This window comes from Neolamprologus brichardi, chromosome 16 (genome assembly GCF_056152115.1).
Source record: "Neolamprologus brichardi isolate AB-2024 chromosome 16, ASM5615211v1, whole genome shotgun sequence".
Classification (NCBI taxonomy): domain Eukaryota; kingdom Metazoa; phylum Chordata; class Actinopteri; order Cichliformes; family Cichlidae; genus Neolamprologus; species Neolamprologus brichardi.
The window spans coordinates 30,119,757-30,137,311 of NC_142119.1; the positions used below are offsets into that span (position 1 = coordinate 30,119,757).

Below are 17,555 nucleotides of genomic sequence, written 5' to 3' on the forward strand. Positions count from 1 at the left end.
TTCCTCTACATATTGGAGTGTCTCAGGAATGGAGAACTGATTATAGTAGGTGGAGAACCGAGCTGCAGTGGAAGAATTTAACAAACGAGATGTCTTAGCAGGGACATGCCTCCTGAATTCATTTCTAGATAAAGAGATGTCAAACAGAACCAGCATATGATCAGAGAAAACAGGGTCAGAGATTTTCAGATTAAAAACAGGCAATCAGTGCGGTAAAACCAGATCGAGAGTGTGACCACAATGTTGCGTGGGTGCAGACACACATCGAACTAAATTAAAAGAATCAAGATTAAGTAAGATTAAAACATTCTTTAACCATGGGCAACTCTGGACAGCACACATGAATATTAAAATCCCCGACAATAAGAAAGGAGTCATATTGTATCGTGACTTCAGTTAGAAATGCAGCAAATTCCTTTATTCTCCTACAGAGCAAAGATGCTCCAGGATAGTCTCATTCTGAACAAAGATATTTATTTTCTCTCAAACAGAAACCTTTGATATGATTGCCTTATCTTTGGCAACTTAAATCCATACATAAATGGGGTGAGCATAGGTTGAAAAATGAGGAGATACATAGGCAATACTATACGAACTTCATCTGGTACCTGAGAAACTAAAAATTTGAAGTCAATAAAGTAAAAAATACACCCGACAAACAGATTTGACACAGAGACGATCTGAGGGGTGCAAGTAGTCACAGCTTTCTGCTTGTTTTCTTTTGAGGTTTTTCGACAAACTCTCAAAATCTTCATGTAAGAGACTAAAATGAGACTGAAGGGTATGAAAACACTCAATAAGAGAAAGGATATGTTAGAAATAAAGCTTTGGATTGGAACAGAACATGAAAGTCTAATTATTAATTGGTGGTCACAATACGTGTTGTGAATAATCCTTCCACAAAACTTCAAACTGAAGATGAATGAAAATGAGAAAATAAAACTAAGAAATGAATACAGCCACACCAGCAGAATCAACAAAAACACTCTCTCTGTCTTCATAATGATATTATAGCGTAATGGATGACAGATTGAGACATATCTGTCATAGGCCATGGCCGCTAAACTGCAAAATTCAGCAGGTGCACTTGTGTACATACAACACATCTGCAGAAAACACCACGGCACAGTCACCTCGTGGCTGTCTGAAAACATCTGTGAGAGCAAAAGAGGATACAGTGATGTGCTGGCATTTATTTCGTTCACACATAAATTACAAAGAAGTACATACATTGGCTCATGCAGTCTTCTGTCCACACGTATGACCACAATAAGGACTGTGTTTGCCACACATATAGAGAGGTACCAGATGAGTATTATGATGAAATAAAGGTATTTCAACTCTCCAATATTTCCATAAGCAGCCAGCACAAATGAAACAATCTCACTTGAGTTTCCCATTTTCTCCATAATATGTCACAGTGAATAAGATAGATCAGTAATAATGATATATTATATTCATTAGAAAGAAATACCAGATATCAATATGGCTGAGCAACGTTTCTATGATACCGTTCAAATGCTGTTTTACACACACATGTTACCTGATTATTTCACGTTCCTTCTCAGCAGCTGTTGCACCTGTTGTACAATGTCCACATTAGCAATCAAAAACAAACAGCAAGTAGTTTTATACTTTAAAAGATTTAAGATTCAATTACACAGATTCTTACATATTAAGAACTCATAACAATAAACTCAGCTGCTTCCTTTCAGGTTGAACAAGACAAAAATAAGCTTCTGCTAATATTTATAGCTGCAACACAGAGGAGGAGGAGGGCCAATCAATGGCATTCTTTTCATTTGACAGATATTTCTCACTTTTTTGTTTGTTTTAAATAACATACATTGTAAAATTATTACATCAAAGAAATGAAGATACCTTTTTCTTGAGGGAAAAAGGTATCTTCCCTTTCTTAAGGGAAATTTAAAATTTCAACATAAAATTTTTTGAACAGTCCAACAGTCTAATTTTACGTTATACTATGACCCACTGAACTCAACTGTCAAATATACAAGCCAACAAAACCATATAATTTAAGTTGAGATCCTGACACCATCAAAGTCGAATTGAAGATCTCAAAGGTTGGGGCCTTTACCAGACACTCCCAGTGCACCCTCACTGTACATCTGTGCCCCTCTGCATTCCAGTTGTCTTTAAAACACGTTTGAGTTTAGTTTAGGTAAAAATGCTGGACAGTTCTGGAGCTATCACATACACTTATTTTTTTCCCAGGTGTATAATTTTGCATGATTTCATTAGAAAAAGAAAATCCAGAGATTTGTACCTTCTCAAAGTAGAGTCATTCTTTGCCATAGTCGGGGATAGCAAAACTGACAATCATCACAGTACACCTAGGCTTACAGTGTATATTTCATCAAAGTTTCAATTTACTTTGTCATTTTTGATTAAGTTGTTGCTGTGTGTTTAAAAAAAACACATTTTATGACATTGTCAAAAAATTATGATAAATGTTGAAATTGTAAATTGCTGAAGCGAGCCAAAATGTTGTCAACATGTAGTAGAAAAACACTTATCAAAAGATAACAGTAGTCCCCTCTGTTAATCACTATCTTATCGTGGTGGAGAGGTTTCTGTGTCCCAGGGATCTCAGGAGCTATGTTGTTGGGCGGGGAACCCCTATAAGCACAACATCAAGAGAACAGTTTAACCTGCCCAGGATAGAGTTACCAGGGCCCCTCACTGGAACCAGGCCTAGGGAGGGTGCCTTAGCCTTAGCTCTGTCGCCAGGTGCAGCCCGAAGAAAGACATGGGATCACCCTCCTGTAGGCCCACCACCACGATGCACCATAGGTATCAGTTGTTCTGCATGCCGAGTGGCGGCTAAGGATAGCTGGGTTTGTTCCGTGTGCCTTTGAACTGTCATTCAGGTCGGGGACAACCTGTTCCTTGACACCGAGTACCTGGCCTTCTTTGAGTCCCTTATTAGAAAATACATGTATTTTAAAGCTCCAACATTTTCCTAGTTTTATACTTTACAAGATTCAAGATTCAATTACTGTCATGGTCCTGAGTCTGACGACTCAGCGTTTTGTATTTCTTTATATTATTCTATGTTCTTGTTTATTCTGTTATGTCTTTTGTTTAGGTTTGCTATGTGTTAGAGTTTTGTTTTATGCCTGCCTATGTTCCCTCTGTCTGTCCATGGTGTCACTGTGTCTGCTCCTGTGTCTTGTCTGGTCCTGGTCTTTTAGTTTCCTGTTTTATTCTGAAGGTCCTTGTCTTATGTGAGTTTGTTCAGTTTAGGTTTCCCCCGTCTCGTCAGCTGTGATTTCTTCAGCAACCAATCCTCCCAGCGTTCCCCTCCTGTCTCCCATCCCTTGATTACTGCTGTGTGTATTTAATCCCAGTGAGTTCTCCTGCCTGTTGCTGGTTCGTCTGTGTTATATGGTGTTTTGTTCTCTGGTCTGCGGGTTTTCCCTGTGTCATCCTATGTTGGTTCCCCGAGTCTCCCAGCGTCTCCATTTCAGGTCTGCTTGTGTTAGTTTTTCCCAGTCTAGTTTATCTCAGGTTCAGCACTTGCCACCTCCTTTGTTGTTTGTTCTATCACCATCTCAATAAAGCTCACTCTCATCAAAGTCAGCGCTTGCATCTTGGGTCCTACTTCCAACCTCCACTCGTCTGCCACTGCGGACGTGACAGTATGAACCAGCCACAATGGATCCAGCAGCATTCGACCCGCCCGAGAATCTCTGGGAGGATATCATTTACTCTGCGGACAGATTAATCAACTTATGGCTGGAGCACGAGGGGGAAGAATTTCGCCAAGCCATAGCTAATCGGCTACAGCGCTTAGTATTGGGTCTCCCCTGGTTAGTCAGCTCACTTCTATTATTCTATTAAAAAAACAGAATCAGAATCCTAGCTCCACTAGTAATTATCGACATTTTTTAAGTATATTACTAGAAAAAATTGTTGAAAATCAGTTCAGGTCCCTATTATGTAAATTACACATTCTTGACCCTTGTCAGTCTGGCTTTCAAAAGCAGCACTCTACAGAGACCGCTCTCTTAAAAGTCTATAATGATCTATTAATGGCATCATCAGGGAATTGTTCTGGGATCATTTTGCTTGATCTTAGCGCAGCTTTTGATAACATCGACCACAAAATCCTACTTAACAGGCTTAAGGTTTTGGCTCGTATATCTGGCTCTGCCCTAGACTGGTTTTCTTCCTATTTATCAGATAGGCCCTTTTCTGTTAGGACTGACAGGTTCACCTCTGACATTGCTGCACAGACCTGTGGGGTTCCACAGGGTTCAGTTTTAGGTCCATTATTATTTTCTTTTTATATGCGACCTATCTTATCATTTTTATGCTGATGACATTCAGCTGCATATGTCCTTTAAGCCTCATCAGCTGGATAGGCTGTCAACCTTAGTCCAGTGCTTAACTCAGGTTTCTGATTGGCTTTCAAGCAACTACCTTGTTCTAAGTACTAACAAGACCGAGACCATGATCATAGCTCCTCCTGAGCTACATTCTAAAATTAGTCAGGTTCTTGCCACTTTCTGTCCTTCTGTCAAGTCAAATAATCGAAATCTTGGAGTAATATTTGACTCTTCTCTGGGCGTTGACTCTCATGTAAAATCTTTGTCTCATTCCTGTTTCTATCACTTAAGAAACATCTCTAAACTGCGACATATGGTGTCTTCAGCTGAACTGGTAAAACTCATTCATGCATTTGTATCATCACGCTTAGATTACTGTAATTCCCTGTTCACTAGCTTGTGTGGCAGGATGAATGTTATGTCTTGGTTCAACCCACTTTCGGCCTGGCGCATTAGGGGGGCGCTAGTATAAATGGTGGCCATTTGAGCATTCCTGAATCGCTTACCTGTGATCTCCTTTTTGGTCACCTGACTTCCCTTGGTGTTGCAGAGATCACTTGCGGATTACCCTTCTGAAGCCTTCATCATGGCTGGTCGTAGCTGTAGAAGCCTCCTATGAGCCACCCCGTTCATGATTCGTGACGCTGTTTACTTGGAAGTGTGGGCCTTAGTGAGCGACCAGTAGCCTTACCGAAAGGTCGCTACAGCTTTTTTTTTTTTTACACTACGCTAACTGAAGTGCTTTTACCGTCTGTTCCTGTGGCGAGGGTTCTTTTCCCTGCTGCTGCCAGCCTTTTAAAGTGGACGTCAGCATGGACAACGGCCATATGCATGCCGACTATGGGAGTCGGCTGGCGTGCACATTGATTGACTGGATGATTAACTTATAGTCGGGCAGACGGCAAGTTGGAGCAATACGGCGATTCCGTCCTAAAGTTTTATTTAGGTTGTATGTTTGTTTTTCAGTTGTATTGATTTGTAGTTTGGGTTTTTGTTACGCCACTGGAGGGAGGCCCTTTTTCTAGCTGCGGATCACCAGTGTGGTCCGGCAGTTGGGTTATCCCCAAGTGCTGCATATTAGTTTTGTTGTAATGTATTATAATTTTCTTTTTTTCTTTTATTCAGATGCGGAGGGCCTGACGTGTAGGAGACTGTGGGTGCCTTGGTGGCGGGATCTTTTGAGTGTTACACACCTAGTGTGTGTGGGTGATAGTCTGCTGCACCAGTGTATGGTTGGGTTTTCTTTTCTTTTTTTGAGTTGGTGCATGGTATCCTGGCCCCTCTACTGGTAAGCCTCGGCTCTGAATGTTCTTTTTTTAGAATGTTTGTATATTGATATTTATGATTGTGCTTTTATATGCCGTTTAACAATTTATTAATAATTATTTAAAACTGTTTTATCATTGAACCTCGTCTCTGTACTGAGTATAAACGAACCTAAGCGCCTTTCTGGTGATTAGTGTTACTTCTAGTATTTTCTGGGTGAAATTCCCAGGGTGGCGTTGTCTTTTAAACTGTGAAGAGTATTTATTTTATTCCCACCTCGTACTACCACACTTGGATAAATCTCTCTCTCACCTCCAGGCAATACAAAATGCAGCAGCCAGACTACTAACTCGTTCTACCAAACATGCTCACATTACTCCCATCTTATAGTCTTTACATTGGCTCCCAATAGAGTTTAGAATTCGCTTTAAAATTCTTGTTTTAACATACAGAGCACTAAATGGCCAGGCCCCAGATTATTTATCCAAGCTTCTTATAAAATACATTTATATTTTTTAATGCTTGTCGTCTCTGCTCACAGACTCAGAGTCTGTTGGTTGTTCCCCGTACACGACTGAAGACAAAAGGGGACAGAGCCTTTCTGTCACGGTTAATGAAGGGCCCAAGATGCAGGCACTTGCTGGTGGGAGCTAGATTTATTTAATGAGAGTAATGTACAAACAAAGGTGAGGGTGGCGAAAAACAGAACTGAGTAAAACCTAAACTGGGAAAAACTAAGCATAGAAAACAAACCTGAAACTTAGAGACACACGGAGATGCAGGGAGACATAGAAAGACAACCAGAGATGACGGAGGAAGATACACAGACGAACCAGCAACGCACACGAGAAAACACAGGGCTTAAATACACACAGGGCAATCAGGGAATGGGAAACAGGAGGGAGGCAGGGCTGGGAGTAAGTGGACATAACGAGACAAGGGGAGTGAAACTAGAAACACTGACGAGGGACACAGACCTACAAAATAAAACAGAAACTCACACATGCAAAAACACAGACTAAGAAATGCGGACTTCTCACAGGAATACACAGGCAGAAAAGACTAAACACTAAACTGAGGAAGAACAAAACCTAAAGAAATAGAAAACCAGAACCAAAATATATCACAACAATAGAAAACACAAAACGCTGTGTCAAAAGACCCAGGATCATGACACTTTCAGTCTGTTGCACCAAGGCTGTGGAACAGTTTACTACTACAATTAAGTTTGCTTGACTCTGTGGATTCTTTTAAAAAGCAGTTAAAAACTTTTCTGTTCAAACAAGCCTTTTGTTGTTTGACGTAGTTTATATTTTTTGCATTATTTACATTTAACCTTTTACATTGTGTATAATGTCTATTGATTGTATTGTTTATTTTAATATTTGTGTACAGTGGTTTGTGACTGCCTGTCTGTGAAAAGCACTTAATAAATAAACTTTACTTACTTACTTCTCCCGCTCGCACAGGGTTTTTTTCTGGACAAGCTTCACCTTGTTTCCCCGCCCCCCAACTTCTCGTCTAGCAACTAATGTTTTGCTACTTGGCCCGATGGAGGCTATTCTGCCCGGCCCGTCGGCCCAGCCTTCGAACAGGAAGCAGCGCTCACGCCGTCGACGCCCCTTGCCACAGGGGATTTCAGAGCGGCCAGCTGTGGTGAGTAGGATGGACAATATTTCTGGTTGAACTGTAGGACTGATTATTGGGGTTGTGTTTTGTACAGCAAAAGACAATAAGAACTATTTATTACCTAATCAATCCCCAGCTCAGCTACCCTCAGCTCAGTCTCCCAAACCTCCTGCTCAGCTACCACCAGTTCAGCCTCCAGTGTTGTCACCCATCCAGTCAGCCACTCCACCTCCTGTTACACCTTCACCACAATCCTCTCTGCTCCCTGTAGGTCAGCACTTAGCTCTGCTCTCTGTATCTCAGTCTTCAGCCCCGCTACCTGTAGCTCAGTCGCTAACTCCACCACCATTTTCACCTCAACCATTACTTCAATTGCCGCTGGCTCAGTCCCCTGTTCAGTTGCCGCTAGCTCAGCTGTCAGCCCACTCATTGATTCAGCCACCATCCTCACCGTCTCATCCTAAGCAGGGAACACACTATACTATACTACTATATATACAGCTGGCTGCCGGCGGAGCTCACGGGCACGTCACTGCAACCCCCCCTGGCTTCTGCTCCGCGGCTGCTGAGTGACCCCTCATCTGGGACTCTCCTCAGCTCCTTCTGGGACAGTGGCGCAGCTGCCCCTCTGTTGGTCTTCCTTGGTCTCTTGTGTTCTGGGGGCCTCTGGATGTCTGGAGTCTTGATCTCCTCCGTACCTACTTCATGCCCTGGAGGACGGGGCTGTGGTCCCCCCACACCCTCTAGCAGATCATTACATGAAGGAACCTTTTAAAAACAAACGCGTCCATGCTCACAGGTGTACACACGGGTGCTCACACACACAAACGACACCCTTTTTGGCTCCTACCTCAAAGCACACTGTGCGCTGTCGATCTTCCGTACTGCACAATAATGTTTAATATTTAGTATTTACTGTTATATTCCCATATATCATCGTGATGTTGTTTATTGTATTGCTCTCGTTTTCTTCTGCTTGTTTTCTTTTTTCTTTCTCAACAGGTGATCCAGGTGATTGATATATGTATTTTTTTTGTGTCTGCTTATTTAGTTGGTTTTTGTTTTTTTGCCCTTTATCCCCGTCCCTCTTCTCCGCTGTTTTTTCCCCCTTTTCCTTTCTCCCTTTTCTTTTCCTCATTCAAGTCTGTCCTGTATCTAGCAAGTGAAAATAAAAAATAAAAAATAAAATAAACAATAAAAGGTGAATCAAATAGACCATTACGGCAAGGCTGGGATGGTCAATTTGGTAAAGTAAATCCGTTGGGCATCTTTCTTTGCTTTTAGACAATAATTCTGATGGCAAAAGGGCCAAACGGGACAGGCAAAAAAAAGGGAACACACTATACAATAACATCTGCTGGTTCTCTAAAGCTGGCCTTCATAGACACAATTACTTCCTCCTGGGCCGCCCCAGAGGCTGGGTGTCAGCTACCAGCCAACTCTGGACCCCTAGAGGTTAAGACGCCAGTGCCAGCAGCTTCACCTGGGAACTCAACTGAGCAGTCTCAGCCGTCAGCACTCGCTGAGAGCTCTAGTGAGTTCACCCATCCACCTTCGTCCTCTGTTGGGTGTGTTGGAGAACTCTTTCGGCCTGCAGAGGACTGCACCCTGCTGTCGCTGCCTGAGCCAAACCAATGTGCTACCCAGCTCCAGTCAGCGTCAAACCTGCCAGAGGCCCGCGCACCTGCTGGTTCTCGGCCTGAACCACCAATGACTACTTTTGATTTTCTCTCTACATTTCACCTTTAAAAACTATTTACTTTGCCTAGTTTGGTATCATTCTTTTCAGCACAACCTCAGGTGTCTGAATTTACATTTGTTTTCAGTTTGACATACTGTTTTAGCACAACTGATCTAAAATCAGAAAAAAACATAAACTCAGAATAGAAAAAGTTATACTTTTTACTCTAACAACTACAAACATGTTTAATGAATCATATTTCATAACTTTAAATGTAAATATAAACTGTAAATTTTAAAATCCTATGCACAATTTTTGCAAACAAAGTTATTTGCAGCCATTTACCTTCTACCTTTTTTTTTAAAATAATCATTTCAAACTATTTACATAACAATCAGGTGTTCTTCATTAAATAAGATGCCACACAAATTATTTGTGCCCCTCCAGAAAATAATTTCTGTCCACTATAAAGGAGAACATCCCAAGCCTGATACCTGCAGGTCTCTTGTTAGTAAAGGTAACAGCGTTGTAACGATAGAAATAGTAATTAGTTAGATTATTCATTACTGAAGTAACGAGTAATAATAATAATAATGGATTGCATTTATATAGCGGTTTTCTAGGCACCCAAAGCGCTTTACAATTCCACTATTCATTCACTCTCACATTCACACACTGGTGCAGGCAAACCACAGTTGTAGCCTCAGCTGCCCTGGGGCAGACTGACAGAAGCGAGGCTGCCATTTTGCGCCATCAGCCCCTCTGGCCAATACCAGTAGGCGGTAGGGATGGGTACCGGTATCCGGGGCCATGATTGCACCGGTTCTGACATAAACGGTAGTAACCAGACCGAAAAGCAGTGCACATTTCGGTGCTTTATTTCGGTGCTTTATTTTTTCCTGAGCTGTGATACACTTTAGATTCTAGCCAATCATTTTACGTTTCCGAGGATAGTAGGCGGGCCCAGGTACGTACGTTCTTTTAGAGCAGAGCTACAGATTAAAAATGCCCAAGGCGAAGCGGTCAAAAGTCTGGCTGTACTTCACAGCAAAATATGCAAACTCAGCAGCCTGCAACAAGTGCTTTAAGCTGATACTGTGATACTGTCAAAGGAGGTAACACCTCAAATCCAATGAAACACCTGGCAACGCATAGCGTTTTTTTTAAAAGCCGAGAAATGCGACGTATTTGATAGCTTGCTGCGAGACCTCACACCGTGCACATCTACTGCGGGTGTAGCCGTAGCCCTGCCAGTGTAGCAGAAATGATGACGGATGATGATGCAGCAGCAGCTGTTCTTCTCTGCGTGAGTAGCTTAATGTTGTTCGTGTGTAATTTATGTTGAGTAGGCTAACCACGTTATTACATTAATGCATGTAAGGTGAACTAGCAAACATCATCATAGCTACATGCGGCTGTCTTCTTGTTTGATGGCAGATACTCCCTTCACCCTGGCCAAAAAGGCTAAAATGACCAATGAAAAAGTGGAAAACAGTTAAACATGAGAGGTTTTTGGACAAAGTTTGTGTTTTTACCATTGTTTAAGCACTGCTTCCAGCCTAGAGTGATACCATATATGCCCTATAGCTGCAGAAAAGTCTAACATTGTTATTTTTACAAAAAAACCAGCTGAACATGAGAGGTTTTTGGACCAATTTTGTGTTCTCCATTCTTTAAGCACCGGTTTGAGCACCGTTTAAGCACCGGCACCGTTTCAAAAGTACCGGTTTGGCACCGGTATCAGATAAAACCTAAACGATACCCATCCCTAGTAGCACAACGACCAGGACAGAGAGAGCTGGGGATCAAACCGGCAACCTTCCGGTTATAGATGAGCTTCCCAACCCCCTGAACCACAGTCAGAGGAAATTAGAGGTTGCATGTCCAATCTGAAATGTTGCATGTTTAATCCCCTGAGTATTAATAACAATGATAATATCAAGAATAAATGACCACATTTATGTAAATGTTTGTCTGTCAGAGCCCTGACTTCAGTTAAAGATGTAAACTAAAGTAAACATCATGCATGACTGATTTGTGTGTATATGTTGAAATAAAACAAACAACCTTTCTGGAGACCTTTCTTTCACAACAACTCCATGCACATGTGATTAGCATGTTATTTCTAACAGAAGATAAAAATATACTAAAAGATTATCAAGTAAACATGATGATTAAGCCTCAGGGTCATTAGTCCAGCGCACTCCTTTATCCCCAGGACATTAATTGTGTGTGTGATGCTCAGGGAGCAGCAGTCTCCAGGCTGATGTAACTGTGGGCTAAACCTTCTACTCGAAGTCCACTAACATCAGGCACTAAGGAACAAAGAAAAATATTTTCTGTGGGCATTTGTTATTTTTAAATATATTTGTATTCAAATAAACCTCAGGTCAATGTGTACAACACTCATCTTTACTGAAAATAACAGTCAAAACTAATGTATACTAGAGCTTATTTCATAAATGAAATTATTCCCACCTTGTAAAGAGCCAGTAACATTGAAATAGACAAATATTTGTCACTGACTAATTAGAAAACCTTAAGATGCTTACATGTGACCCAAGTGAGAGATAATAGTCTATAATGGAGAAATATCTCCTTACTGGAGATATTTAATGAAAAAAGTTCCCCAATCTTATGTAACTTTTACAGAATAAAGTAGACCAAAAAGCAAAGAAATGATTGATAATTCATTGATAAAACAACTACAAAACTAAAGAGCATTATAAAATATAGTTATTATAAAAAGTTTTCTTGAGTTAATGCGAAATCAACACAAAAAAAGTTCTGACTAGTTGGGTAACCTCTAGTTGTCTACTTGCCACCATCCTAGTCACACAGAATGGACTCAGACTGCACACAAAGTCCCATTGTTAAAGAATCATGCACTCAAATGCATAACCTGCTCTTTAGCCCTGAATACAACATAATAAATTAATCTTCTAAATATTAGTTTTAATTTTAAATGACGTTTTGTGTAAAACTAAACTGTAGGTTTTGTGTTTTACTGTTATTAGGGCGACTGTGGTTCAGGGGGTTGGGAAGCTCATCTTGTAACCGGAAGGTTGCCATTTCGATCCCCAGCTCTGTCTGTCCTGGTCGTTGTGTCCTTGGGCAAGACACTTCACCTACCGCCTACTGGTGATGGCTAGAGGGGCCAATGGCGCGATATGGCAGCCTCACTTCTGTCAGTCTGCCCCAGGGCAGCTGTGGCTACAACTGTACCTTGCCTGCACCAGTGTGTGAATGTGAGCGTGAATGAATAGTGGAATTGTAAAGTGCTTTGAGGGTCTTGAAAAGCGCTATATAAATGCAATCCATTATTATTATTATTATTATTATTATTATTATTATTATTATTATTATTATTATTATTATTATTATTATTATCCATAAAACTGGTTACAGAGATCATACAAATCCACTATTCTTAAAATCAAAAATTCTAAAATTCACAGATCTGGTTCATTTTCTCACTGCACAAATTATATATAAAGCAATAAATAACCTGCTTCCTGACAATATTCTAAAAATGTTTTCTAAGAGGGAATGGGGATACAATTTGAGGGGGGAATTAAATTTAAAACATCCTCGTATCCGTACAACATTAAAAAGTTTTTGCATCTCTGTGTGTGGAGTGAAGCTGTGGAACAGACTAAGTAAAGATATAAAGCAATGTCCGAGCATGGCGCAGTTTAAAAAGCGGTTTAAGGAGATGGTTTTTACAGGGTACACGGAAGAGGTAGAGATTTGATAGGGTGTTCTTGTCTAATGTTTTCATGTGTGTGCGGGTGCACGGGACTGTTGGTATGGGTATATATATATTTGTAGGTTGTGTATCCTTTGAGGTGTTAATGGGGTTATTGAAAATGTGTATATGTGCGTATGTGTATATACGTATGTATGGATAGATAGAAACATATATATATATATATATATATATATATATATATATATAAAAGAATAATAAGAAAAATACACATGACATATAATGTGATTGCAAGGAGGTATTTCTGTAGTCTATAAATTACTAGATAGTGGAAAAGGGGTGGGATTAAATAAGCTTATGCTTCTTCCTGCTTCTTTTTGAACATGAAAGATATTTGTAGTTGTGGTTGCTTGTTTTCTTTTTGTTTTGCTTTGTTTATTTGTCTCTTTTAATTCTATGTTGTTGTACTTTTTCAACATGTTCAAAATAAAGATTCAATCAATCAATCAATCAATCAATCAATTATTATTATTATTATTATTATTATTATTATTATTATTATTATTATTATTATTATTATTATATGAGAGAGAGAGGCCAGCATAGGGCAAAACATCAAATGGGCAACCTTAGCACTACACTTTAGTTTTACCAGCTGTCTTTTTGGAACCACAGACATGGAGAGAGGAGGAGAGGTGGAGAGAGTCAGCTGCTTCAGATTCCTAGGCATCAACATCAGCGAGGTGTTATCACAAAAGCAAGATGTTTTCTACGGCGCCTGAGAAGACTCAGAATGAACTCCAGAATACTCAAACGTCTACTGTTGCACCATTGAAAGTATTCTGACTAGCTGCATCACCACCTGGTATGGCAGCTGTAACGCTCTGGACCGCAAAGCTCTGCAGAGGGTGGTGAGATCAGCTCAGTGGATCGCCAGGACTGAAAGGCCAGCCATGCAGGATCTCTATAGGCAGCAATGCATGAGGAAGATGCAGCAGATTCTCTCTGATCCCAGCCACCCCAGCCCCAGACTTTTCACACTCCTGCCATCCGGCAGTCAGTTCAGGAGCATTCAGACACACACTAGCAGACATAGAGACAGTTTCTACACACAAGCCATCAGGCTTGCTGACATTCTGCACACACGATTACACTCACTACAACTGCTGGACTCAACACACTGTCACTTCAAACCACTTAAATCCTCACTGCACAGTTTTACACAAACTGTAAATACTAAACTATTTGTTTTAAATTCTCAACATTTTAACACTTTTATTATTATTATTTATTATTTTATTACATTTTAATACTATTATAAGTATTATTATTATTATTATTGTTGTTGTTGTTGTTGTTTTTAAATATATCTGTAAACTATATGTTCATGCAGGGTTGGGGAACACGAGTCTAAGAATTTCATTATGGGTAAATGTTGCTACAATGTTTTCTGTATGTGATAATAAACTTGAACTTGACCTTGACATCACCTCCCAGGGGCCATTTAAAAGAATACAGGTTTAAGTCACTTCACTTTCAGACCCAGAAGCTGTCAAACTTTGACATTAAGTCTGTGGGGCAGCAGTGGGGAGGTTGCACAGGGAATGTTTGGCAACATCTTCATTTTTCAGCAAAACAAGGATCCCAAATACACTGCTAAAGTAGTAAAAGTATTTTATCATTTGAAATAATTTTTCAAAGGGACATTTTTTAAACAGAAATGCAACAAACTCTTGTTATAAAATTAATGTAACATATTTATCAAACTGTTGTCTGATTTCCTCATTTAAGAATCCATCCCTTAATGAACAATTATTAAAATGGCACACTTTTCCCATTTTTTAAAAAAAAGAGACTTTTTATTCTCGATAAATGTTGTTAATTTTCTTTCTTAGAGAGAAACATTAATTTGCTCCTTCAAAAGTATTGTAGGCTAAAGACAGGATAAGATTGCTTTCCTTTGATTGTGGTAGAAAATATAGAAATAGAAATATAGAATTCCTAAACTGTATGAATTTTAAAACCTTTGAACTGTCAGCTAGTGACACGGCAGCAATATACAGGGTGGGCCATTTATATGGATACACCGTAATAAAATGGGAATGGTTGGTGCTATTAAAGTCCTGTTTGTGGCACATTAGTATATGTGAGGGGGCAAACTCCTCAAGATGGGTGGTGACCATGGTGGCCATTTAAAAGTCGGCCACTTTTGTTTTTTTCAATAGGAAGAGGGCCATGTGACACATCAAACGTATTGGTAATGTCACAAGAAAAACAATGGTGTGCTTGGTTTCAACGTAACCTTATTCTTTCATGAGTTATTTACAAGTTTCTCACCACTTATAAAATGTGTTCAATGTGCTGCCCATTGTGTTGGATTGTCAATGCAACCCTCTTCTCCCACTCTTCACACACTGATAGCAACACTGCAGTAGAAATGCCAGCACAGGCATCCAGTATCCGTAGTTTCAGGTGCTGCACATGTCGTATCTTCACACCATAGACAATTGCCTTCAGATGACCCCAAAGATAAAAGTCTAAGGGGGTCAGATCGGGAGACAGTGCATAAAGAGGGAAACACATCATCATGTAACAATTTCAAATATCCAGTGGCCATGAGGTTTCCATTGATGACGAATGGACCCACTATCGTTGTACCCCATATACCACACCAAACCATCACTTTTGTTGTTCCAACAGTCTTGGAAGGATCCATCCAATGTGGGTTAGTTTCAGACCAATAGCGGTGGTTTTGTTTGTTAACTTCACCATTCACATAAAAGTTTTCCTCATCACTGAACAAAATCTGCGTGAACTGAGGGTCCTGTTCCAATTTTTGTTTTGCCCATTCTGCAAATTCTGTGCGCCGATCTGGGTCATCCTCGTTGAGATGCTGCAGTTGCTGGAGTTTGTAAGGGTGCCATTTGTGAGTAGCTAATATCCGCCGAAAGGATGTTCGACTAATGCCACTCTCCAGTGACATGCGGCGAGTGCTACGCTGTGGCCATCCAAGATGGCCGACTTCTAAATGGCCACCATGGTCACCACCCATCTTGAGGAGTTTGCCCCCTCACATATACTAATGTGCCAGAAACAGGACTTTAATATCACTATCCATTCCCATGTTATTACGGTGTATCCATATAAATGGCCCACCCTGTAGAAGGAGGAGTCTTCTCCAACATCCTGCCTTAAATTTTGCATCTCTCTAAAATAAGTGAATTAACAGTAAAGGTGCCAATAAAATAGATAATGATGTTTTTACACATCTAGATAGAAGAAGGAATATTTCTAGTATAGTTTTCCTTTCTCTGACTGACTTCAGTACATCAGTGAACTACAGAATCAAACTTTTCTCTCACACATTGCTGTGTTATTATTTCATTTTGATGGTAAACACTCTTATTTCAACTATAAGGTCAAAACCTACATGAACCCATGTATATATTTTTGTGTTCTTGGTGTATTAACTCTATGCGACTGCTGGGTCCCCCCCCCCCCCAGATTTGCCTTTGATCTGTTGTCTGACACTCATCTAATCTCATATGTTTGATGCCCCTTTCTAGATTTTGTTTTATATTTAAACACAAAAGCAGACTATTTTACTCCTAATGTCTTATGAAAGATATGTGACCATATGTAGACCACTGGAGTATCACTCTCTAATCTCTGTACCAAGGACTGCTGTGTTAGTCACTCTGTCCTGTTCTTACTCTCTGCTTTGAGACTCTCATTATAAGCTTAGCATCACTTAAATTATTTGGATCCATCATAAACAAGCTTTACTCTGTGAACTTGTCAATTGTCAAACTTGCTTGTGGTTCAACAAAAGTGAATGTATTGCATGTTCATAACAAGCAGGAAAAAGTTCACACAGACTTTTGTGTCACATTTATTTTGTCTGCTGAATGTCACGACTGCTTTGCTTTTTGATCTCATGTACTCGAGGTTTGGATCAGCATCTCCGCCACAGCATTTAAAGAACTTCATGGCCATTAAATTCCTCATCATCCCTCCTATTTTGAATCCAGTTTGTTACGGTTTGATCCTGACTAAAATTCAAAGATGAATGCTTTTTAATATTGTATATGCCAGCCTACACAAAAATATCAAAGTCTAATATTTGTAATTTCATTTGACCAATTTGATGTTTAGTGTTTTACTGTGGTTTCAGAATAAATCTAATGAGTTACTGTCAAAGAAAGAAAAATACTTTATAAATTTATTAAAAGAGCAATAGAAAAGGGGAACATGACATAACACTCATTTATCAAGTGCAAATCAAGGGAATAAAAAAAATTAACTAAATCATACAGCTTTCTCTTAAGAAAGTGCCCCGGTTTTAAAAATAAGTAAAAGCAATTTTTGGATTTGTCATGAAGTTTATCTAACACTGAGGTAATACTGTTTAAATCAAATCACAAAAAAAAAACTGAAGGAAACTCAGGGTTTAAGTGGACAAGTTTGCTACATCTGTGTTGACCTTATGACCACAGTCTGCAGAAAGTATGCCACATGCTAAAGGACCCACCTCACCATGCCCATCAGCTGTATGAATGCCAACAAATGTTAAAGGTCCATTGAAGTAACCACTACATGATGAAAAAGAAAAGTGCTTTTATCCCAGATTCACACTGAACTCTCCTCTGAACTCAGACATTCTATACATTAGTAACAAATCTAGTGCAAGACAATTTAGTCTTTCTTTTTCTGCACAATTTTCTTTCTTTTAAAAGTCTTTTTTATTAGACAAAGGTTTCAGTGCAACATATATTACAAAGTACTTCTTACACAATTTTCTTATATAAGTGCTTTATTTTTGAAAGAACTAATTTGACCATTTTTACTATAGTAAATGTAGGCAAACTGTCTATGCAAGTGTATGTTTTAATGAATAAGTGTGCTAACTTCTTTGGTA

At 39.7% G+C, this 17,555-nt stretch overlaps 1 protein-coding gene and 1 pseudogene across 1 annotated transcript; one reads left to right on the forward strand and one right to left on the reverse strand.

Moving 5' to 3' along the window:
• Nucleotides 1-473: 473 nt before the first annotated feature.
• On the reverse strand, nt 474-1,409 carry LOC102775857 (olfactory receptor 11A1-like). The gene has a single exon (XM_035912801.2). It carries the CDS (start codon nt 1,407-1,409, stop codon nt 474-476), a length of 936 nt encoding a protein of 311 aa, XP_035768694.2.
• A 5,760-nt stretch (nt 1,410-7,169) lies between these two features.
• Nucleotides 7,170-16,757, forward strand: LOC148098292 (olfactory receptor 10J5-like; annotated as a pseudogene).
• Nucleotides 16,758-17,555: the final 798 nt, after the last annotated feature.